At 44.6% G+C, this 23,159-nt stretch overlaps 1 protein-coding gene across 1 annotated transcript in view; it reads left to right on the top strand.

Annotated features, from left to right (window-relative positions):
* Positions 1-23,159, top strand: part of Wdr19 (WD repeat domain 19) — a 69,072-nt gene that overhangs the window by 13,094 nt on the left and 32,819 nt on the right. The window contains exons 7-20 of the mRNA XM_005391986.2: positions 1,669-1,749; positions 3,123-3,235; positions 3,517-3,690; positions 7,793-7,863; positions 8,474-8,646; positions 8,732-8,846; positions 9,976-10,082; positions 10,908-11,030; positions 14,221-14,370; positions 16,534-16,681; positions 16,810-17,014; positions 19,312-19,471; positions 19,679-19,789; positions 22,411-22,520. Coding sequence (XP_005392043.1) covers positions 1,669-1,749; positions 3,123-3,235; positions 3,517-3,690; positions 7,793-7,863; positions 8,474-8,646; positions 8,732-8,846; positions 9,976-10,082; positions 10,908-11,030; positions 14,221-14,370; positions 16,534-16,681; positions 16,810-17,014; positions 19,312-19,471; positions 19,679-19,789; positions 22,411-22,520 — 1,841 coding nt within the window. The remainder of the gene's footprint in view (positions 1-1,668; positions 1,750-3,122; positions 3,236-3,516; positions 3,691-7,792; positions 7,864-8,473; positions 8,647-8,731; positions 8,847-9,975; positions 10,083-10,907; positions 11,031-14,220; positions 14,371-16,533; positions 16,682-16,809; positions 17,015-19,311; positions 19,472-19,678; positions 19,790-22,410; positions 22,521-23,159) is intronic.

Here is a 23,159-nt window from a genome sequence, read left to right as displayed (position 1 = left end):
AGCATTAGCATGGATTACCAGCTCTGTGATGGTAGCTAGACAATATATGTGTGAAATAGCTTGTTTTGCACATGTATGTGTACAGTATCAACGTTGATAGCTGACAGGTGCTGCATAGGTCAGGCCGGCCTGACGCTGAAGTCCGTACCTTTGACTGAGAGGTCGTATTGCTTTTCCATTGCTCTTGATAATCAGTGCACAGGTGGTTGGCAGGTCATCAGGGCACCTGTGTGGCTGTACAGGGTCTCGTGGGACTGGGCTCCACGCACATGGTCACACCTAACTGCTTCCAGGGAAAAGGAACTTCAGTCTGCCTGGGTGGCCCTGTGCCCAGCTAGAACTTGTTTTGTCGAAAAGTGCAAAACATCTAGCAGCCTCTGTCGTTACGTGAAAGCAGAGTAGCATGAACACGGAGGGGAAACTTATTACAGCTTGTCCGTGCCTAGCTGAAGTGTGAGCTTCGAGATAGAAAGTAAGGCAGAGAAGAAAGTTGGTTCTGTATCTGGAAAGTTATGAAAGTTCAGTAGAACTTGGACTCTCTAGCACATTGAGCAGAACCTAGAATGACCACAGTGGTTCTTAGAACAGATTAATCGAGCATTATTAAAAACTGTTTAGTGTGACATAATTCTAGAAGCCTTATAATTTGGATACCTTTTAGAAATACAGTGGTAGCTGTTCAATACAGTGCTACAATGTTCATGTGCCACCACATACCCATATCAACGTCACCAATAGATAACTGGATTTTTTCATCAATGAGTCCAGACATGGCCTTAGAACATTTTTTTCCACATAGCATCCTAGGAACTCACTACCATTTTGCTATTATTTATATATAAGGTTACAGTTTCCCCTTTCTAATCCCTAAGAATCCTCCTTCTCAAATGAGACATATGATTGGGTATGGTGGCCCTACCTGTAATTCCAGCACTCTGGGAGGCTGAGGCACGAAGTCACAAAGTCAAGCCCACTTGGGGCAATTTAGGGCTTTAGTGAGACCCTTTCTCAAAATTAACCAAGTTTATCTATGGAAATAGTTTACAGCCTTAGAAAAGGATCAGGATCACTTGTGTCAAACACCACAAGGATATTTTCATCCCAGATCCTTCTATTATTCATATTAATTTCTCACCTTCAGAGCTCCCAGACCACTCAGCACATAAATTTGAACCTCAGGCCATAATAAGAATTAGGAAGGCAGATCTTTGAGTACAATTCTTGAAATGAACTTTATGTTTTCTGACCCTGAGCTCAAGTCAAGACATACAAGTTTCTGTGTTGTCTCCCTCGGCCGGCTGCCCTGGGGAGCACCTGCTGAGGATCTGCATCAGTAGCGCTGGCTCTAGCTTGGTCTTTACTGATGGTCCTTGTAATGTTCCCTTTCCTTCTTTCAAGTTTATCTTTCCCTTTCATAAGATGTGGATTCTATTTCATCCAGAATTTTGGATATTTGTGGCAGCAAGCTTTTGGGGCTCTTAGTCCAGAATTAGAAATGTAAGCAAGTCTCCTGTTCTGTCAGTATCCAGATGACGGGGGAGAGGTTGGTGGGCACTGAACCTCGGACCTCGTGCTGGGCATGCACTCCCCCGTGGCGCTGCACCCCAGCTCCCCGCAGTGAATGTGAGTACTGGGCTGCTTTGCAGCTGTGTGATTTTTACCCCACAGACGCACGTGAGAGCAGAGCCAAGTGACATGCAGTTTTCCACGCTAAAGATCGATGACCAAACTTCCGCAGCAGAAAACACAGTAAGAATTCTAAAGTCAAATCCATGCCTCATGGTTTTGGTAATTTTGTGGAAGATAGTGTTTCCTTTTCTCAGATGCCTCAGATTTGGATGAATAAATTATGTTTGTTGCTTATTAAGTCGCAGTAGAGCACAGTCTTTGGGGCCTAAAAATTGTTTTTGCTGCTGCTGGCTCCCTGGAATCACACCAAGTATGGACAGCTTCCTGTGGCAGTCAGTGTTGGTGTGCTTATTCTTGTTTAGAAACGGGGAACCTGAACAGAACTGTTAATTAGGCACGGTGGCACACATCTGTAATCCCTGCTACTGGGGAGGCTAAGGCAAGAGGATCACCAGTTCAAGACCACCTTGGGCAGTTTAGTGAGATCCTGTCTCAAAATAAAAGGGGCAGGGTCTTTTCCCACAGAGTTCAATGCTTAGTATCCCCCCAAAAAAGTATTATATTCTATGTGACTTTTAAAAATTTTCAGTCTGTATCTGATGTGGAGAAGAGATAGGTGAGAGGTGTAATTTTTGTTTCTTTAATGCTTAGATACATTTTCCATTTCATATTTTACCTTTCCAGAATCCAGATGGTTCTCATCATTGACATGAATATATGTAATGAAATAATATTTATCTCCTAAAAAGATATTTTAAGTGACTTACTGTTAGTTGTATCTTAGAAGCGAGGAAGTATATCCGAGTGTGTCTCCTGCTCAGCTCAGATAATGGATACACGCTCTCTCCCCGTCACAGCGACACCCCCCACTGAGAACTGCTGTTAAGAATCAGCTTCTGTAAATAGCAGCGAGATACTGGCTCAGCCGCACTGACCTGCAGGTGTTGGAAATGGCCGTGTAAAAAGCCTGCTCAGTTTTCCCATGAGGCTCAAAATGAGAATGGCCTTCTGGAGGGAGGATGATCCTCTGAATGTGAATTCAGCTGCAGTGAAACTAGGACATAATTATAGTCCTACACAGCATAGCACAGGCATCTAATAAGAAGTGTAGGACATTTATACAGCTATTGCACAAAGGTTTTTGTTGTTGCATTTTGTTTTGTTTTGTTTCTTTTTAGGTACTAGGGATTGAGCTGAGGGCCTTGCATGTGCTAGGCAAGAGCTCTACCAGTGAGCTACATCCCCAACCCCATAAAGGTTTTCTGAACTATTCTGAAGGGTATTGAAGATGTGTAGGTACAAGGATCCTTACCAGAATATATATGAGTAAAAGCATTCTGGGGTTAATCACATTATCATACTAATTGCAGCATTTAGCATGTCTAACTTTGGCTTATTTTCATAAATTGGGTTCAGCTGTTTGGATTTGCTTATCAGTCTTTTCATGGAGTGCTGAGAAATTCGTTTTACCATCTCCTGATCTTCTTTGGCAGATAAGTGTGGTGATTGGCAGGAAAGCGTTGTTTCTTTTCAATATGAATGAACCAGATAACTCAATGTGTATGGAATTTCAGCAGTGTTATGGCAACATTGTCTGCTATAGTTGGTATGTACAAAAAACTCATTATAGAAAGATAGCCACATGCTTTTCCTTACTAACTATACTTAACATTGTAAGTTAAGTAACATTCAAGTCTGTATGTTATGTTTTCTGAGTTACAGTCTGACTTATTATGTGAAACTACCTAGCATATTATCTGACACATAGTAGGCCCTTGATAAGTTATATCCTATAACTTCTTAATTTTAAGGTAATACAGACTTACCGTACTGCCAATGATAACTAACCCCCCTCCCTTTACCACATTGTTGTTTCTGCTGCAATAGGTATGGAGATGGCTACATCATGATTGGTTTCTCACGTGGAATTTTTGTGGTCATTTCTACTCACAAGCAAGAGATTGGTCAAGAGATATTTCAGACTCGTGGCCATAAAGATAATCTAACCAGTATTGCAGTGTCACAGACTCTTAATAAAGCTGCTTCCTGTGGAGATAACTGGTAAGTTACATTCACACAGTTCTAGGCAAGTCGATGTAGGGAATATTCGAGAGAATCAGCACGACGGGGCCGATAGGAATCTGACATTCCTACTTTCAGGTACTCCTAGAACACATTTGTAGGTGAAATTTCTAAAGCCCCTTTGCCCTTGCCCTGCCTGTGACACTCAGGACAGTGGTATACGTGGAGAACGCAGAAGAGCAGCCTTGAACCTGCAGTTGCAGGTGGCGTGGAGTAAGCACACTCCGCCGTCTCTGCCATTATCAAACCAGGCAGAAGGTGTGCAGCTGCTGTTTAAGGACTCTGCGGAGGCCATCGTGGCCGGCAGACTGCAGGAGGCCAGGCTTCACAGCACTGCTGAGCCGGCACTGAGCTCACGTTTCCCCCGCAGTCTCTCGGCCAGGGCACGCGGCAGCCTGCGACCCGGAAGCAGCCACCGAAGCACCGCTCTGAAGGGGTCTTCTGTTCTCGCTCGAGTGTCAGGGTAAAGAACTCCCAGGACCCAGAGGCAGCTAAGAACTCTCTCGGTTTCCTTTCCTTTTTTTATTCTTTGCTCTTCTGTCCCAGCCACCGAGCAGCCTCAGTGGCGCAATGACAGCCGCAGCGCCCTGAGCCCTGGCGGAAGGGAGCTATCCTCGCCGCTCTGAAGAGCTGTGGGGTCAGGAGGTGGGACAAGGCCACGTTGCTTGTGACTTTCTGTCCCCTTGCTGCTTGGCCACAGGGCTGGCGGAGTCGTAGGAAGTACAAGGTAGAACAGGGGAGGCAGAGTCCTGGCGCTCCTGGAGAACCAAAGAAGGGCGCCCTACCGTCCCGGTTGATCTCCAAGCGGGGAGAGCTCTGGAAATTGACCTGGTCAAGATGCTCCTGAATTCCTGGGTTCACCCCTCAGCCTGTAGGTGTAGATCTTACCCTAAACCGGATCTTAGCCCAGCTCCCATGTGGGCCAGAGCGGGCCAGAGAGAGACACATCTGAATACAGCTACAAAGGCTTGGGAAGTGGAACCGACACTGAAGCCGTAACCCCTAGAAGCCTGCAGAAACTTGAGGTCTGAAGGTCTCCGGGTGCGTTGCCTGGTACATCAAAAATATGAGCCTTCTCCGCAGGAATTAAAGTAGACATGGGCTCTCAAAGCATGATATTCTGGATGTCCACCCTATAACCCAAAATTACTGCACGTGTGAAGAATCAGGGGAATCACAACTTGGGGAAAGGCAATCGAAAGACACCGATGCCAAGATGATGCCGGTAGCAGTGCTACTGCAATGCTCCGAGATAAAGGCTAATTCTCTTGACATAAATGGAAAGATAGGAAGTCCAAGAAAAGAAATAGAGGCTAAAGAAAACCCAAGTAGGAATTTTAGAACCGAAAATTATAATAAGTGCTAATGGAGTCAGTACTCAAGGAACTTGAATATAGATCCATGGCAAGTATTTCATCAGCGCACGGAGGGAAAAAAGACCGAAAGAGTGAACAGTGTCAGAGGCCTGTGAGCCGATGGCTGAAGGCCTAACATCTGTGTCACTGAATCCCAAAAATAAGGGCTGGACACCCCATTACAGCAAGAGACTTAAGTCTACATATTATAGAAACCCAGAAAATCCCCTAAAAGAATAAATTCCAAAAAATCCAGGCTCAGATGTATCCTAATCAAACTACAGAAAACTAAAGCCAAAGAGGAAAATCTTTTGAAAGCAGCCAGAGAACATTTTGAATAACAACAGTAAATTTCTCACCATAAAGGGAGCCCAGAAGGGTCACAACATCCTTAAAAGTTCTGAAATGAAGTCACCAGCAACTAAAAGTCAAATCTCAAAATTTGAAACAACAACAAGAAAAAGAAGCTGGGTATGGTGGTGTGTGCTTGTAATCCTAGCACTCTAGGAGGCTGAGTCAGGAGGATCTCAAGTTCAAGCCCAGCCTGGGCAACTTAGCAAGTGCTTGTCTCAAAAAAATTTTAAAGAGCTCAGGATGTAGCTCAGTGCAGAGTCCCTGAGTTCAATCCCCAGTACTGGAAAAGAAAGAAAAAGAAAGGAAAAAAGAAAGAGAGAGAGAGAAAGGGAGAAAGGAGGGAAGGAGAGAAGGAGGGAAGGAGGGAAAGAAAAGAAAAAAAAGAAAAGAAAAGACAAAAATGAAAATTTCTTGCCAGGCAAGAGACCCTGCTCTAAAAGAATTACTGAAGGAATTCTTCAGATAGAAGGGAAGTAAGCATGGAAGGAAATTTAGGATACTAAGAGTGAAGATGTGTGGTATGCGCCTGTAATCCCAGCTCTTGGGAAGCTAAGGCAGGGGGATCACTGCAAGTTCAAGGCCAACCTGTGCTACATAGTGAGACTCTGTCTCAAAAGAAAAAAGAAAAACCAGCAACAGGCTGGGGATACAGTTTAGCAGTAGAGTGCTTACCTGGGTTCAATTCCAGTGCCAAAAAGGAAGACAACAGACACGCCATATATCTGGATGAATATAATAGCCATTTTCTTTTGAGATTTTTTAACACATATATGGCTGTCAAAAGCAAAGACATAATATTGTCTGATAGGATGTTAAGTGCATGAATATGCAGTTGATAAGGCAGCTACAGCTTAAGAAGGAGAGGGTAAATGGTTTTTATGTAATAAGGTTTCTACATTCCACTTGAGATGGTAAAACATTGATTCTAAGACTGAAAAATTTGAGATGTACGTTCTAGAGCAACCACTAAAAACTGTACAAAGATATATACAAAAACACAACAGATAAATGGCATACTAAAAAGTTCCAATAATCTAAACAAAGAAAAGAAAAAGAAAGCAAATAATGAAATGGTAGATCTAAATTCAAACACACCGCTAACTACATTAAATGTAAATGACGCTTATTCAGTGAAGACTGTTAAAATGAATTCTTTTTAAATAAGCCCATGATGTGCTGCCTGTAAGAAACTCACTTCAATTAGCTAAGCTATAACTAAGTCAAAGGGCGGGAAAGTTAGACCATCCAAATGCTAATCAAAAGGAAGGAGGTCTATGTATTTATGAAGGGCAACGTTAGGGACCTTTGTGCAAATGGATCTATGTCCTCTCTGGTTGTGGGTCTCGTGAATCTTACATATGAGAAAAATTCACAGAGCTGAGCACACGTGCTCATGCACACACACACCCTGTGTACCAGCAAAGCTGGGGACGTCTAAGATCTGTAGAGTGTGTCAATGTCAGTCATCTGATTGTGACTTTGTATTTCTCTAGATGTTCCCACTGGCGGGAGAGGGACATGGAACCCTTTCAGTATTACTTCGTATACCTGTTTGTAGGCCTAAAATTACTTCAAAATAAAAAAATTTAATTACATGAAAACAATGAAAGAAAAAATGTAAGAGAAAAACAGTGGGAGGGGAGAGAAAGAAGAGAAAACAATCAAAGAGGGAAAACTTGTTGCTTCTGTTAGGTGCACATGGTGCTGTGTAACTTTAATTCGCACTGACCTACTTCTGCCAAGAGTACGCCCCAGTTTTTTTCAGCACCTTCAAGCCAGTCCTTGTGATTCCACATCTAATGCTCTTTCTAGTATGGGTACCTTGCAACTTTTGCATGTATGAACTCTGGCCAGAGGAAAAGGGCAGCTCGTTTAAAGGGAACCTGTGTCATCTTACAATAATTAATACTGCTCAGCAAGATGTTTTCCTATTCAGACTTCATCCTAAAGTTGTAGAGCAGATAAGTAAGCTAGGCCCAATCCTCCTGTGCACACTAAGACAAACAAAGCTTAGCCAGGCGTGCTGGGGCACACCTGTAGTCCCAAAACTGGGGAGGCTGAGGCAGGAGGATTACTTCAAGTTCAAGTTCATAGCCAGCCTGGGCTGCATAGTGAGTTTAAGACCAACCTTGAACTACATAGCAAAAACCTTGTCTAAAACACAAAATAAAGAACCACTTAAAAGATGAAATGTAATTAAATATATAGAAATTTTAATATTTTCTTCTCTTCTCCCAGTGGATAGATCATCCCATGTGTCCTGTTTGGGAGGCCACTGACATATTCTATAGTTTAAAATTGTTTTGTGAAGTAAGACATGTTTGCATAAAGCTCATATATATTTAAAATATACATTTGCTTTTATTTTTCAGCATTAAAATCCATGACTTGTCAGAATTAAGGGACATGTATGCTATAGTCAATCTGGACGATGAAAATAAAGGTATTGATTTTTCTGCTGCAGACTGACATTTTATTGTTTCTTTTACAGAAGGTGTGTGTGTGTTGTTGTACAAGTTGTATTCATTGTAGGAGAAGTAAAGTTAAATGTCTTCACCAGAGTTCCCTAAAGTAGATAGTATCCCTATTGTAGTAAGTATGTTGTCATACCAGTTGACTCAAATGTCCTAACTACCCTGATACAACACAGATGTTTGACCCAGAGATTTACGGTGAACTTTACCCTGGTCTCACATGTGAATCGGGTGCTCTCCCGTTGGGCCACAGTGGATGAATCAGTGCTCATGCTGTTGTGCCAACCCATGCTGCGTCTCCTGGTCTAAAGCCTGATTAAACTAGTGGAGCAAACATGAGACCCAGGGAAGGAGGGAACAGGCGGGGACGGGAGGGCACGGGGAAGAAGCGAGACGGTCACACACACGTCCCAGCTCCCCAGCAGGAGGGGAGGCGTCTGTACTGCACACGTGTACAGATACAGATTTTTGAAAAGCGAAGTTTTTAAAGCTACTGGTAGCTTACATGGAAATAGCCGCTTGGTGGCTGGCAACCCTGGATTGTTTTGACTGATTATTTGTTTTGGACAATTATTTCAGGGTTGGGCACCTTGTCCTGGACAGATGACGGCCAGTTGCTGGCATTGTCGACCCAAAGAGGCTCCCTGCACGTGTTCCTGACCAAGCTCCCTGTCCTCGGGGACTCCTGCTGCACAAGGACCGCGTACCTCACCTCCCTGCTCGAAGTCACTGTCGCCAACCTCGTGGAAGGAGTATGAGACCAGTGTCATTTTAATTTTACTCCTAAACCGAAAAGTCTTCACAGTGATTTATGACCGTGACACTTCTTTATTGTAGGAGCCACCGATCACCATTTCTGTTGACGTGGAGCCCACCTTTGTGGCGGTGGGTCTTTATCATCTGGCTGTGGGAATGAACAACCGCGCCTGGTTCTATGTCCTCGGAGAGAACGGCAAGTCTGAGCTGGTCCCGTGTATTCTTGCCCACTACGCAGCTTCTGTATCCTTCAGGAAGCAATGCAGGCTTCCTTGAAGACAAAGTCTCTCACTCATTTTTGTTCCGAACTGGTTAACGGCTTGGTGAATCCTATAAAATCCTTGCACAGGATTTGGAAAGATTTTATTCTTTACCTTTGCAGTAAAGATGTCCTGGTATTGCATGTAGGGTTTGAGCTCCAGAATTAGACTGTGGTTCCATTTCCCTCTGCCTCTCCAAACTGATTGACTCTAGAGCACTTTCTTTATCACTGTGAGCCTTGGTTTCTTGCCTAGAAAATGAGGGCACTTTTTTTTGGTAGTGCTGGAAGTTAAACCCAGGGTCTTTGCACATGGCAGGCAAGTGCTTTTAACAAAACCAATACCTCAGCTCAAGGGTACTTGTAAGGGCTCGTGAAGCAGAATAAATGGTGCTTAACAAATGTTAGCTTCTCCCTTTCCCCTGCGGTAGGTCATGTAAGCCTCAGGAATAGAACAAACTTGACAATAACCTGTTAAACATAAACCCCCATTAACTTCCTGTTACTTCTGTTTAATTTATTTTGCATGTGATTTTATTTTCTGTTTTGTCATGTGCTGCATTTATCGAACTCCTGAAGGCATTTATTTGGCAACTAAGATTCTGTTTGTTTTTTGAGACAAGATCCCGCTATATAGTTTAGGCTGGCCTTGAATTCACAGCCCAGGCTGGCCTCAGCCTCTCAGCGATCCTCCTGCCAAAGCCTTCTGAGTCCTGTGATTACAAGCATGTGCCACTGTACCTGGTTTAAGATTTTTTTCTAAGAATGGCTAAAATAAGATCTTAAGTTGAGAAAACCCTTGCAAAGGCACATATTTAAAATTTGTTTGCAGGCGAGCGTGGTGGCACACGCCTGTAATCCCAGCACTTGGGAGGCTGAGGCAGGCGGATCGTTGCGAGTGCGAGACCAGCCTGGGCTACAAAGTGAGCTCAAGGCCAGCCCGAACTGCATAGTGAGACCCTGTCTCAAAAAGACAAAAAATAAATAAATAATAAAATTTGTTTGCAAATATTTATGTGCAGTAGTTTTACCTGTAGATTAATGCATGTGTTTCTAATTACTATAGCTGTGAAAAAGTTAAAAGATGTGGAGTATCTGGGGACAGTAGCCAGTATGTGCCTTCATTCTGACTATGCCGCCGCACTCTTTGAAGGCAAAGTCCAGTTGCACCTGGTAAGTGTAATGTGCTGTCCTGGAAGCCTGAGTGAAGCAGTGATAGTGGACCGCCTGGTGTCTCGCTGCCAAGGTGTCGTCCAGGAACCAGCACATACAGACTCGCTAGAAAGCCAGGTGTGCACACAGGGTGAACAAACCCCCCTCTGTGTGGACTGCTCAGCTAGCTCCATTCCCCAGAAACCTGGTAAATAGCAACAGGGCTGTGTACAACGTCGTGTATGATAAAAGTGACCCAGGTGGTAAGTTGCATCTAGAAGGAAATACAAACAAAACCAGGAAAGCCAGGGAAGATCACCACATCTCTGGGCTCCCTGGCATGGGTTGATACCCGCACCCCCTCCCCCAGTTCAGGATTGAACCCAGGGCCTTTGCACTGAGCTACATCTCCAGCCCTTTTTTACTCTGAGACAAGGTCATGCATTAAGCTGCCCAGCCTGGGCTTAAACTTATAATCATCCTGCCTCAGCCTACCATGCTGAGCTTGCATTGACCCTTATCTTCAGACACATCGCATATGAGCATCCTCAAAGCTGCCTGTTGACTGGCTCGAGAGAGACTGGCACCCCTGGGGGTTTGGCTCCTAAACCAGGGCACCTCCTGCACCTCAGTGACTCTTTGCATCTGGGAAGCCACAGAGCTCAGCAGAGGAGCCTACTGCCAGGCACAGAGGCGTGGCCGGCGGTGGCCACTGCACTCATGGTGTAGCTGGCTCCTGGTAGTCTACAGAGTCTGAACGTCAGGGGACCCTGAGAAAAAGACCCTTTGCCCCAGATGTGCACCAGGTATGCTCAAGTCTGTGAGTCACCGTTCTTCCCATTATAGATAGAAAGCGAGATCGTGGACGCTCAGGAGGAGCGAGAGACCCGCCTGTTCCCGGCGGTGGATGAGAAGTGCCGCATCTTATGTCACGCCTTAACTTGCGAGTTCCTCATCTATGGCACGGATGTACGTATCACCTTCTTACTGCAGATCACGGGGCACTGCCAAGTGTCACTTTGTTATCTTGGTCACATTCATTTTTTTTTTTTTACAGTTTTTTTTTATTTTAAAGAGAAAAATTTAAAAAGAACATTAAAAACGATACAGGGTTTCTAAACAAGATGATAGGAAATCAACAGCGGTTGTTATATTGCATATTGTTATCTCCAGAGTAGTTGTTCAGATTACCAGATGCAAGCATGCAAAATTGATCGAAAGAAATTAAACATTAGCTCTTCCTTTCAATAAGCCAATAGAAATTAGTAGTACAATTATCTTAGCTATCTTGTGTGTCTGTATATGGGAAAAGAAAGAAAGAAAGAAGGGGGAAGAGTATATATATACACATTCCTATTCCTGTTATCTCCTTTTCTATAACTGTCTCTAATACAAGCGGCAGGGTCTCTGCACAGCCCCTTCTGGGCCCCTGCCCTGCTACCCGCCCACAGTGCACCTGCGACTGGGGAGCTGCGCCCCACCGCAGAGGTGCCACCCAGCCAGGACCCAGGCCTCCCTGAAGGCAGTGAACGTGCTGGAGCCATCAGAGGATTTTGCCTTACTGTCTCCCGTCCCTCAGTTTATTGTCCCTTGTTGCCTAATTCCAATGTCTTGAAAATGTTGTTTCGTATATTTTTAAATTTTTTATTTTTACCTGCACATTCACAGTGCATGACGGTTGCATTCGTTGGCGGGAGCTGGCACATGTGCATAACAGGTCTTCATTCTCTCTATGTCCCTTTCCTGTCGCCCTCCTCCCTCCCTCCAGCTCTTGGTCTCCTTTCCGTTTGCAAGATTCATCTCCTGTGTTGCATGCATTTGTCCTTAAAAAAACAAAAGGTAGAAATGTTTGGGTGAGAGAGTAAATCCAGTGTCTTATTCCATCTTGGCCCGAATACAACATTAGGGAATTTTTAGATGAAACTTCTCTCTTGAGATCCTTGCAGTTTCCCATGAAGTTGTAAGAAGCACTGGAGAGATCCTGTCTGCCCTTCTCCTGGTCTCTCCTGGCGTGCAGCGCTAGTGCAGTATCACAGCCCATCCAGATACCACCAGCCCTTCCTGTTCCATTTACAGCCACACCTACTCTTCCCCTGCCCCGCCATTCTTAACCCTCGCTACAACCTCTCCTTCATTTCGGCAATTTTGCCTCTTTGGTAATGTCACATAAAGGAAGCCATATAATATGCACCCTCTTCTGGGATTGGCCCATTTCTCCTCAGCATGTTTCTCTGAACAGTGAGCTGCAGCATGTCCCACAGCGCCCCAGGATACAGGCGCCCCAGTTTAGTTAACTATTTCCCCACAAAGAGCGCGCGACTCCTCTGACTTCTCAGTAGGGTTGCTTTTTCAGGTGATGAAGTGTTTTTAAACAGTGACGAAGCAGGCTGGGGATTTAGCTCAGCGGCAAAGCGCTTGTCTGGCAAGTGCAGGGTCCTGAGTTCGGTTCCCGGTACCAGAGGAAAACCAAAACCAAAAAAAATAAAAAATAAACAGTGATGAAGTGTTGGACAACTTTGCAAGCACACTAAAAATCGGCTCTGTAGGCAGCCCATTCAGGACCCCGCCTGTGTCTCATGAGCTATTCCTGTTCCCCATTCCTTTTCCCCAGTATATTTTCCTACTCTTAAAAAAAAAATCTTAGAGTTGTATACTTTAAGAGGACAAATTACATGACATGTAAATGATATTTCCATGAAGCCATTCATCAAAAAATAGAAACGCAGGCACCTTAAAAAGCAGAAAAAAGATTCTGCCGAGCATGTATGTGTGTTTCTGGCTTCTCTGTCCTGTGCCATTGAGCTGTGTGGCTGTTCCTCAGCCTGCCTCACAGCCTTGATTATCACTGCTGTTAAAAAAGGGAAAGCTTTCAAATTGGGTGGACTGATTCTCCACTTTATTCTTTATTTTCAAAATTGTTTTAGCTCTCTTATTTCCTTTCCCCTCCTATATAAATTTTAGAAAAATCTTGCCCATATCTACAAAAAAAAGCAACTCTTGTGATTTTTTAATGGAATAATGGTAAACGTGTATCAGCTGGGAAGAATTAGCATGTTTACCACAGTGAGACTTCCAACCCTTGAACACAGTCTACCTCTCTTTTTTTTTTTTTTTTCCAGACAGGATCTCACTATGCAGTTCAGACTGGCCTTGAGCTAACTTTGTAACCCAGGCTGGTCTCGAACTCACAGTGATCCTCCTGCCTCAGCCTCCCAAGTGCAAGGATTACAGGTGTGTGCCACCATGCCTGGTTCTCCATTTATTTAGATCTTTGATTTCTTTCACTGGTGTTTTATAGTTTTCAAACTGACAGTCCTGTGCATGTTTTGTTAAATTTCTACACAGTTCTTTCACTTTCACGGGATTATAAATTTATAAGTCGAATGTCCCTTACCTGAAATGCTTGGGATTCGAAAGAAGCATTTCAAATTTCAGATAATTTCAGACTCTTATATTACATATCACACAGTCTGACTGTGATTTTATTTTTGGTGTGTATATGTTCACTCCTAACACATAGGAACACAGTTGTGTCAGGTGGCCTTTTTGTTTTTAAAATGTATCATCTAATTTATCTATTAACAGCAAAAAAGATTTGCAATAACCTTTCTTTTTAAATTTTAAAAATAAAAGGGGGAAAACATTAACATACACGCAGCCTTTTACAAAATAGCAAAAGAACAGTACGGACAATACAGAGTTACAAAGTAGTAGGAAATTAACAGTGCTTCTTGTATTACATATTGGTATCTTCAAAGTTTCTCATGAAAACAGAGACACGCAATATTGATCAATCAAGGATTCATTGACAGTTTCTTTTAGCAAAGAAATAGAAGACAGTTGATCAACTATGTTAACTATCCTGTATATACAAGTTTCTCTAAAACAGTAAGGATATTAGTAGAGAATAGGAAATCTATAAGTCATTTACTTCATATCACTAAAAATACAGGAATTTAAAATCACATATATATTTTTCATCCCGTTGCCTTTCTTGGCTCTCTACCTTTCACATATTTTAAGTATTATTCTTGGACTGTTCCGTCATCAAGCATAATGATGTTTCTCTAAAACTGAGGAAGCTTGTTCACCTACAACGCTGAACGTCAGAATTTTCTTGGCCACCTCTTCTATTTGCATGATTGTGTTTTGTTTTCAGACTGGTGTCATTCAGTATTTCTACATTGAAGACTGGCAGTTTGTTAATGACTATCGACATCCTGTCAGTGTGAAAAAGATTTTTCCTGATTCAAATGGGACCAGATTAGTTTTCATTGATGAAAAAAGTGATGGATTTGTCTACTGTCCCGTAAGTATAAAAAATTTTGAATGCTTGCTTTTTACAAATGCATTATAAGAACTGTTTTTAATGAGTACCCTACATAAAATTTTCTCTTAAATAGTGCCAAGGAGTGTAGTGCTTTGCCAGCATCTCTGTAATACCATGTTTGCAACAAACGTTCTTGACGACTTGTCACGAGAGCCCCATTCTGTGATTTTGCACAGTATCAGTCCCACTGAATGGAGGAGATAGTTGTTACACCTGACGCTTCTGTTCCTCTGTACAACGCGGCAGTCCCAGCGCAGCGTCCTGGACAGGACTGTTCTCCCCTGGTGTGCAGGGTCCCTGTCCTGTAAAACTCCTATGTTTAAACACCCTTAACATTTTCAAAAATGGATTTAGATAAAGGAACTGTTGGCTCTCACATCTTTTACTACAGTTAGATTTTTCATTTATCCTTCTATCCATCCAATGGCTTGGCGTGTGCAGGTCGTGAGTCACACGGCCTACAGCGGCCCTGGGCCTCCCCGCCGCCCATGGTTTTTCCTTAGTGTCCACTCCATAAAGGCAGCTTCCCCTCACCTTGACACTATCCTTGAAATGACCCTGTCTTTGAAAGGAGCGCTTAATTCTTCTCTCCCCTTTTCCTTTCTTCTTTCCGCTCCCTCTTTGTTCTTCCTTATTCCCCCCACCCCTCCCTTCCCTTGGGTTCCCTTCTGTGAAGACAATTAGCAGGCGTCCCTGGGAGGGCCTGGACGGCTTATGCCAACTTCCCACCACGCTAGTGCTTTCTACTTTCAGAACAGCGTCTGCCAGGAAATAAGTGCTCTGCTAATAGTTACCCTTAAAGTCACCAGTGCATACAAACCGAGAGTCAGTGCGACACAGTGGTGAGAACCAGACTGGGTTCAAGTCTTCACTGTGTGACTTGGGCACATTTCCCTTGCCTTGGTTTCTTCATCTGAAAAATGGGGATAATTAATAGTACCTGTCTTATAAAGTGTTAAGTTAGGATTAAATAAGGTTTTATGTGTATATACATGTATATAAGTAGTTAGAACAATGCTTTAGAAGCCGCCTTGTCCAATTAAAAATATGTGAACCACATATGTAGCTTAAAATTTTCTAGAAGCCACATTTCTTTCGTCTTTTTGAGACAGGGTTTCCCTATGCAGTTCAGGCTGGCCTTGAACTCACTTTGTAGCCCAGGCTGGCCTCAAACTCAAAGTGATCCTCCTGCTTCAGCTTCCCATGTGCCAGGATTACAGGTGTACGCCATCCTGCCCAGTTCTACAAGCCACATTTTAAAGCCAAAAAGAAACAAGTGAAATTAATTTTCTTTCTTTCTTTCTTTCTTCCTTTCTTTTTTTTAGTACTGGAAATCAAACTTATAACCTCATACTTGCCAGGCAGGCACTGTGCTGCTGAGCTATATCCCCAGCCCATGAAGTTAATTTTACTGTATTTAATTTAACCAAATATTATTTCAATAGGTAGCTAAATTTAAAAATTATTAATGAGATGCTTTACGTTTCTTTTTTGTGATCTACTATATAGTTTAATACAGTCTCAGTTCTGATTAGGCACATTTCAGTGCTCAGTGGCTGTAGATGGACTTTATAATAATAACTATCATTTTAGGCAACACAGCTCTGTACATTGTTATTACTTGTGGGAATTTTATATTTCATTCTTGACAGAAAGGCAGAGTAGGAAGAATGCACATATTTTTCAGTTCTCCATTTAGGATATATATAATCCTATCAGCTTAAATTCATAGGAATTATGTGAATTGATTCTTTAAATAGCTTATATCACTATAATGGTAGATTTATGTTTGTAATTCATTGCAGAGAAGTTTTTAAATAAAGCATTCCCAGCATAATCTATTTAATTGTACATCGTGAATGGATTCGGTTTCTGAACACTCAGGGTTACCAAATTTTCCTAAGCACAGATGCGGTCATAATTGGAATTTCTCTTGTCTTGAGCAGCTTCAACTTTTCATTCTTCCCCTGGGGCCACTGTGTGGGGACTTGTGGCTTTTCGTATAAATTCAGTAAATTTTAGATCCTACCCGTGACTTGTCTATTAGCTGGTTTTCTTTTCAAACCAAATGTAGTTCAGAACAGGAAGGGGAACTTCCCTTCTTGCTGTGCTGGGGACAGAGCCGCAAATCCTCTTTTGTAGGTTCACGACGCGACCTATGAGATTCCCGATTTCTCACCAACCATCAAAGGCGTTCTGTGGGAAAACTGGCCGCTGGACAAAGGTGTATTCATCGCCTACGACGATGACAAGGTGTACACTTACGCCTTTCACAAGGACACCGTACAAGGTACCGCGCCACACCTCCACACAGTTCCTGAGGAATGAGTTTCCCTTGCAGTGATGCTCAAACCGTCCTTCCTGTGTTTGTGCCGCATCTGAGGTTTGAGCATCACCGTGTCTTTCTTATCACTGCAGGCTCCAAGGTGATTTGGGCTGGTGGCACCAAACTTCCCTTCGCCCATAAACCTTTGCTCTTATACAATGGGGAGCTGACCTGCCAGACACAGAGCGGAAAAACAAATAACGTCTACCTCAGCACCCACAGCTTCCTCGGCGGCTCAAAGGACGCAGGGCCCGAGGACCTGCGGCAGATGTTGGCACAGACATTAATGCTCAAAAGGTGGGCTGGAAGCACTTGTTCTGTGGTGTTCAAGGTAGGCTCCGACTCAATACGGGTAGATGACCGCGCTTGCCTTGTTTACTTCACAAAGCTGTGTGAGCGTCAGGTAACATAACATATAAAAATGCACATAAATTCCATAGCAAGTACTCCTGGCCGGTGTCCTCCTCATCATGAGGAAAGCTTTATTACAAGAAAAGCCCTTCGAGGCTGAGGCAGGAGGATCATTGCGAGTTCAAGACCAACCTGGGCTGCGAAGAGAGCTCAAGGCCAGCCTGAACTGCATAGTGAGGTCCTATCTCACAAAGACAAAAAAAAAAAACAAGGAAAGCCCTTCAAATTCCAGCACTCAGGAGGCTGAGGCAGGAGAACTGCCATGAGTTTGAGGTCAGCCTGGGGCTACATAGTGAGCTCAAGGCCAGCCTGCACTAGACAATGCAACCCTGTCTCAAAAAAAAAAAAGTCCTTCAAAATAAAAAAAAAAAAGTTTCTAATAAACCTAATTATTTTGACATTATCTTGATTTCATCATAGTGAGGTTTAGTTTTGCCGTGCTTGAGGTTTCCTTTTCCTGATTTTTTTCCTTACCTCTTAGGGCCACTGAATTCTTCTGTAGCTCTAGTTCTTCTAGTCACATCTTAAGTGGAGCTGTTCTCGGCTCCCGGCAGCGCCCTCCTCCTCTGGTCATTCCTCCTGACCGAACGTCTGCTCCTCACACGGCTTCGCTGCCACCACAGTGCCTGGCTCCAAAAACAATGATAAATAGAAACCGTCCTCAGCGTAGCCCTGTGTTTGCAGTCGCCTCCCAGTCCCATGTGCTGGAAGCCCACGAGCTCCTCGTACTTGTCTACAGCCGCACTCGCAACCTCCCCAGACCCCCTTCCGCGCCGCTCTCGTCCCGCCGGTCCCCCTGCCCCTCATCCTGACTCAGTCCTCCCGGGAACAGAGTGAGATGGCACCGCGTCTCCACACTCTATCTTTCGCCCAGTCTATTCTGTTCCACACACATTCCGAAAATGTGCCTCTGACCCTCTCAGTCCGTGGCTCAGGATCTTCCTGTGATTCCTTTGCCTTCAAGAGAAAATCTAAGGCCCTCTGGGCCTCCGACGCCACACTGGGCACTTGCTGTCGCACCAGCCACGGCTCTGGCCACTCAGCCGCTCCGCTCTGCTGACTGCTCGGTCGAGTATTGCTCAGGGCTCTTCCGCAGTACCCTCCCACCCCGAAGGTGGGGGCCGCTAACGCCTCGCCCATCGGAGGGCCATCTCCCCTCCGGGAGGCCCTCCCTGCCCGCTGCCGCAACCCAGGCAGTTTGCTGACGTTTGCCTCAGAGCCAACATGAGGTCTGTGCTTAGGGCACTTGGCCACCTACTGCTAAGGGACTTGAGCCAGTCTCCTACGGCATAGTCCGTAGTTACGGGGATGTACTTGGAGCAGTAACCATGACCCTGAAAGGATAAGGTCGTTCGGGGATCTGAGAGAACGTGTGCAAAACACTCAGCGCAGAGGCTCACATACGAGGCACTCGGTGACCCCAGTCACACTGAGCTGGGGTCACTTACCTGCCTCTTCCTGCTTCCCCTGGGTAACTGCCCCAAGGACAGTGACTGTGCCTGGTAGCATACGCACACGGGTGCTCCGTAACTGTGTGCCAGGCGGGCGAGAGGCGGGTGGTGGGCGCCCGGAGACGATGGGATGTGCGCACTGAGGCAGACGAAAGGTTCATTGGCGGTCCTGGGGGTCACGCTTTAAACCAGAGGCCATTGGGCTTCTTCTGCTCAGGGTCAAATGGTAACTGTTTCAGGCTTGAAAGGCCGCAAGCTCATGGTCGCGGCGACTGCAGCCAGCCGTGTGGCATGGGAGCAGCCGCGTTCCCACTCAGCCTGCGTTCACACAAACGGGCAGTGGACGGGGTCTGTCCTGCGGACCAAGTCAGCTGACCTGTCTTAAACACCTAGATTTATATCTCTATGCATAGAGTACCGATCTTACTAGACTTAAGTGGGAACAAAAATAATTTTTGTCGTGTGTGAAATGCAACACAAAATAGAATGAGTTGTTTGTTAATGGGAGGGTTACAAAGAGTAGATTCGGATTCATAAAAGAAATTCAAGAAAAAACTCTTCTCTGTATCATAAAAGAAAGAAAATGTACACCCTTCCATTGCTTGCACGTAACAGGTAGGGGCTGAGAGATGCGCTGTAAAGTGAGTCCCGCGCGGGAGGGCAGAGGAGATGCAGTGTGGGCGTCGCCTGCTGGGCCAGCAGAGGCTCCGCTGAGACGAAGGTCCCCCTCAGGTTCACGGACGCCTGGGACATCTGCAGGACGCTGAACAGCCCCGCCGCCTGGGGCGAGCTGGCCCGGAGCTGCCTGCACCACATGGAGGTGGACTTTGCCATCCGCGTGTATCGGACGATCAGAAATGTTGGCATGGTGATGTCCTTGGAGCAGATAAAGGTACACAGCTTTTCTTTAGAACTGCCATGGTAAGGTTGAAGTACTGTTTCTTCAAACACTTTAAATTTCTTCAGTTAATCTTACCTACCACCTAAACAGGTGAATAGACAGAACGTTACCACTTCCTACCGAGTGGTCTTCAAACAAGAAGAGAGAAAGAAGTTAAGCTTTTGTGTTTCTGCTCATCAAAATGGCTTTTCTCCGCAGGGAATAGAGGACTACCACCTTCTGGCTGGACACCTGGCCATGTTTATGAACGACTTCAACCTGGCCCAGGACCTGTACCTCGCGTCCAGCTGCCCTGTGGCTGCCCTGGAGGTATGGTGGCAGATCAGGAGGAAAAGCACTCACAGAGCGAGGCATGGTGCTGCACACCTGTAATCCCAGCAGCCTGGGAGGCTGAGGCAAGAGGATCCCAAGTTCGAGCCCAGCCGGGGAGCTTAGTGAGTTAGTGACACCCTCTCTCACCCTCTCACTGGGCTAGCGATGTAGCTCAGTGTGAAGGCCTTAGACTCAACTCCTAATACTGCCTCCACCCCAAAAAAGATCACACGCAGAGGCAGAATCTCCCCCTACCCCATGTAGAGTTAAAGCTTCTCGGCACCCGATGCCCCACATCCCTTCCCCTCCAAAAATGTAAACATTTCGTCCTCAGGCACCCCTGAGTATTCATTAACTTAAAAAATATTTACATTCTGCACCCAGTGAAGGCATAAAAGGGGTGTTATTGTTAACATTACTAAATAATTTAATGTCTAAATGTGCCCAAAGAGAATAGACTATATAACTTATAAAACTGTGTAGAAAGAATAGAGCTACCATTTAGAACGTTCGCATGCGCCGGGCTCTTTTCTAAGCATTGGACCTATATTAACTCATTCAGCTCTCCTAAGAGTCCTGTAAGACAGCACCGCTATTTCCTGTGTTTTCCAATTGGGAAAACTGATGCCCATCTATCTTTTTTCCTTGTATGAAATTCTCATGCATATTAAGAGTTGAGAGTGAGCCAGGCGTGGTGGAGCACGCCTGTCACCCCAGCACTCTGGAGGCTGTGACAAGAAGATCACTGTGAATTTGAGGCCAGCCTGGGCTACATAGTGAGTTCAAGGCCAGCCTGAGCTGCATAACAAGACCCTGTCTCAAAAAAAAACCCAAAAAACAAAAAAGCGAGAGTTGCAGAACAGCAACTAGGTCTGGGTAACGAGCAAGTTCAAGGGCAGCGAGGGAGGAGACGTGGCAATGTCGGATAGCGATTAAGAGCGCAGAGAAGCGGGACACATCTAGGTCAGAGCCCCAGCCCTGAGTAACCTTGAACCTGCTCTTTAACCTTTCTCAGCCCTCAGTCCCACTGTAAAGGGAGGACAGCCGTATCCAGCCCACAGGATAGCTGCAAACATCATAAAATGGGAATTTGATCTTTAGCTCAGTGCCTGATGAGTAGACACAGAAAGTTATTGTAGTTGGTATTAATGCTATTCTACCCCATACAAGTATTCATTCCTATAACTGTGAAAAATAGGATGTTCTAAAAAAACATTTATAGCTAATTTTATGGTTTTTCTTTCTCAAATTGTTCTACAGTGAATTTTCATTTTCTTTGTCATTTTCGTGTGTTTTTTTGGTTCTGGAGATCAAACCCAGTGCCTCACATGCACTAGGCAAGCCTGTCCCACTGAGCCCTACCCCCACCCTGATTCTCACCTTTACAAATCATTTTCATTTTCCTTTTTAAGTTCATTAATTTTAAGGAAAATGTAGATAAGTGTACAATAATCTTTGAGATAACTGGACACCCTGGGAAATTTTGAGGACTTGGATTGGTGCTCACTGTCACCACAGCGGGCAAAGGCAAAGATGTCACTTTGGCTCTTCCGCATTTACGTGGGGACGCTGCCTGGGGGCCCCTAACTTTGTAAAAGATGTGAGGAAATGACCTCAGAATGGAGAGGGTGATCGCACTCTGTCCTTTAACCTCACTCTAAGGGGGAAGTGACTAGCCTCAGGGATTGTGGTAATGAGCATCTCTTTGCCTCAGTGTTTGGGTCTCTAAAATGGGTACCAGAAAAGTTCACTACAAAGGGTAGTGAAAAATGAAATAAGCCTGCTCTAGTTCAGTGCCTGGCAAAGAATAGCACTTGAAAAATATTAGCCATCATTAATTCTTTATTTTGTGTATGTGTGTGTGTGTGTGTGTGTGTGCTGGGAACTGAACTCAGGACCTTGCACCTGCCAGGCAGGCACTTGTGCCACTGAGCTATATCCCTGGCCCCAAATAGCAGGGGTTTTGTTTTTTTCTTTGGTACCAGGAATTGAACTCAGGACTTTGCACTTGCCAGGCAGGCACTTATGCCACTGAGCTATATCCCCAGCCCATTAATTCTTTAAAAAGTGTAAGTAAGGTGAGAAAGGAACCTTAAAAGATTCTTAAGTGGTTCGTTTATATTTGGAGTTGTGTACCAGACACTGGAAAAAGGCCGCAGGAACCAGGGAGAGAACCACTTCAAACTTTATTTATATTTTCTATTATTCAGTTTGCAATATAGCTTCAAATTGTCTAAGAAAATACTATCAATTGCTAAAGTAAAAATGTCTTGCAACTTTTTATTATTTTCCCTGTAAGGTGAAAAATTAATTTTGGTTTATTGTGTTAGTTTCAATTTAATTTCTCCCTACTGAGAAAAATGAAATGTTAAGGAATGATTTTGTTAGGTAGGATTGTGTTTGGGGCGTTGCCACCAATCGCTGTGAGGGCCAAGACTCCGCCCAGCGTGGGCCCTGTCAGCACCACTGAGCATGCGCGCAGCAGTCGGTGTCAGCCTCAGAACGATCCATTCGGTACAGAAAAGTTGTTGTAACCACTTTTAGGAAAACTGGTGCGATGTGGTGACTTTGCAAAGTAACTTGCTCTTTGGAAGTTAAAGTATTTCTCTTCCTTACAGATGAGGAGGGATTTACAGCACTGGGACAGTGCCCTTCAGCTGGCGAAACGCCTGGCCCCAGACCAGATACCATTTATCTCAAAAGAATACGCCATCCAGCTGGAGTTCACGTAAGCCCTCGCCCTTCCACACTTGCATTGGTAGCTATTGCTGCATATCTTCACTTCTAAACTGCCCGTGAATTGTAAGGCCCTCCTTTGATTTAAGCATTTCCTTTTAGGGGGAAAAACTTTGTATGTAATTAATCATAGACATGCATTTGTCCACTTTCATTTTTAGCCTCTAAGTTTGGGTTTAAGGCCTTGTGCCCATTTGGAGTCTAAACACCATTTTGAACCACACACAGCCATGCGCAGGCGTGCATCACACCATCAGTGTGAGAACTGTGCTCACGGCCTCTCAGCATTGTGAGGGCCCCCGGTGTAATTTCAGGGTGAGGAAGAATACTGAAATCTGTTCATGCTGCTATAACGGAATACCTGAGACTGGGTAATGCAAAGAGCTGGGAGGCTAAGGACGCAGCCTGGGCAACTTAGTGAAACCTCTCAAAATAAAAACTGAAAAGGGATGGGGAGGTAGCCTAGTGCAGAGACCCTGGGTTCAGTCCTCAACACTGTAAAACGTGCGCGCGCACACACACACACACACACACACACACACCTGTAATCCTAGCACTCAGAAGACTGAGGCAGAAGCGTCACCATGAGTTCAAGGCCAGCCTGGGCTACATAGCAAGACCCTAACTAAAA

The sequence above is a fragment of the Chinchilla lanigera genome, unplaced genomic scaffold, assembly GCF_000276665.1.
Source record: "Chinchilla lanigera isolate Chin_1 unplaced genomic scaffold, ChiLan1.0 scaffold00042, whole genome shotgun sequence".
NCBI classification, from domain to species: Eukaryota; Metazoa; Chordata; class Mammalia; order Rodentia; family Chinchillidae; genus Chinchilla; species Chinchilla lanigera.
The sequence above is the reverse complement of the archived record's forward strand: the minus strand, read 5'-3'. Positions and strand labels throughout refer to the sequence as shown.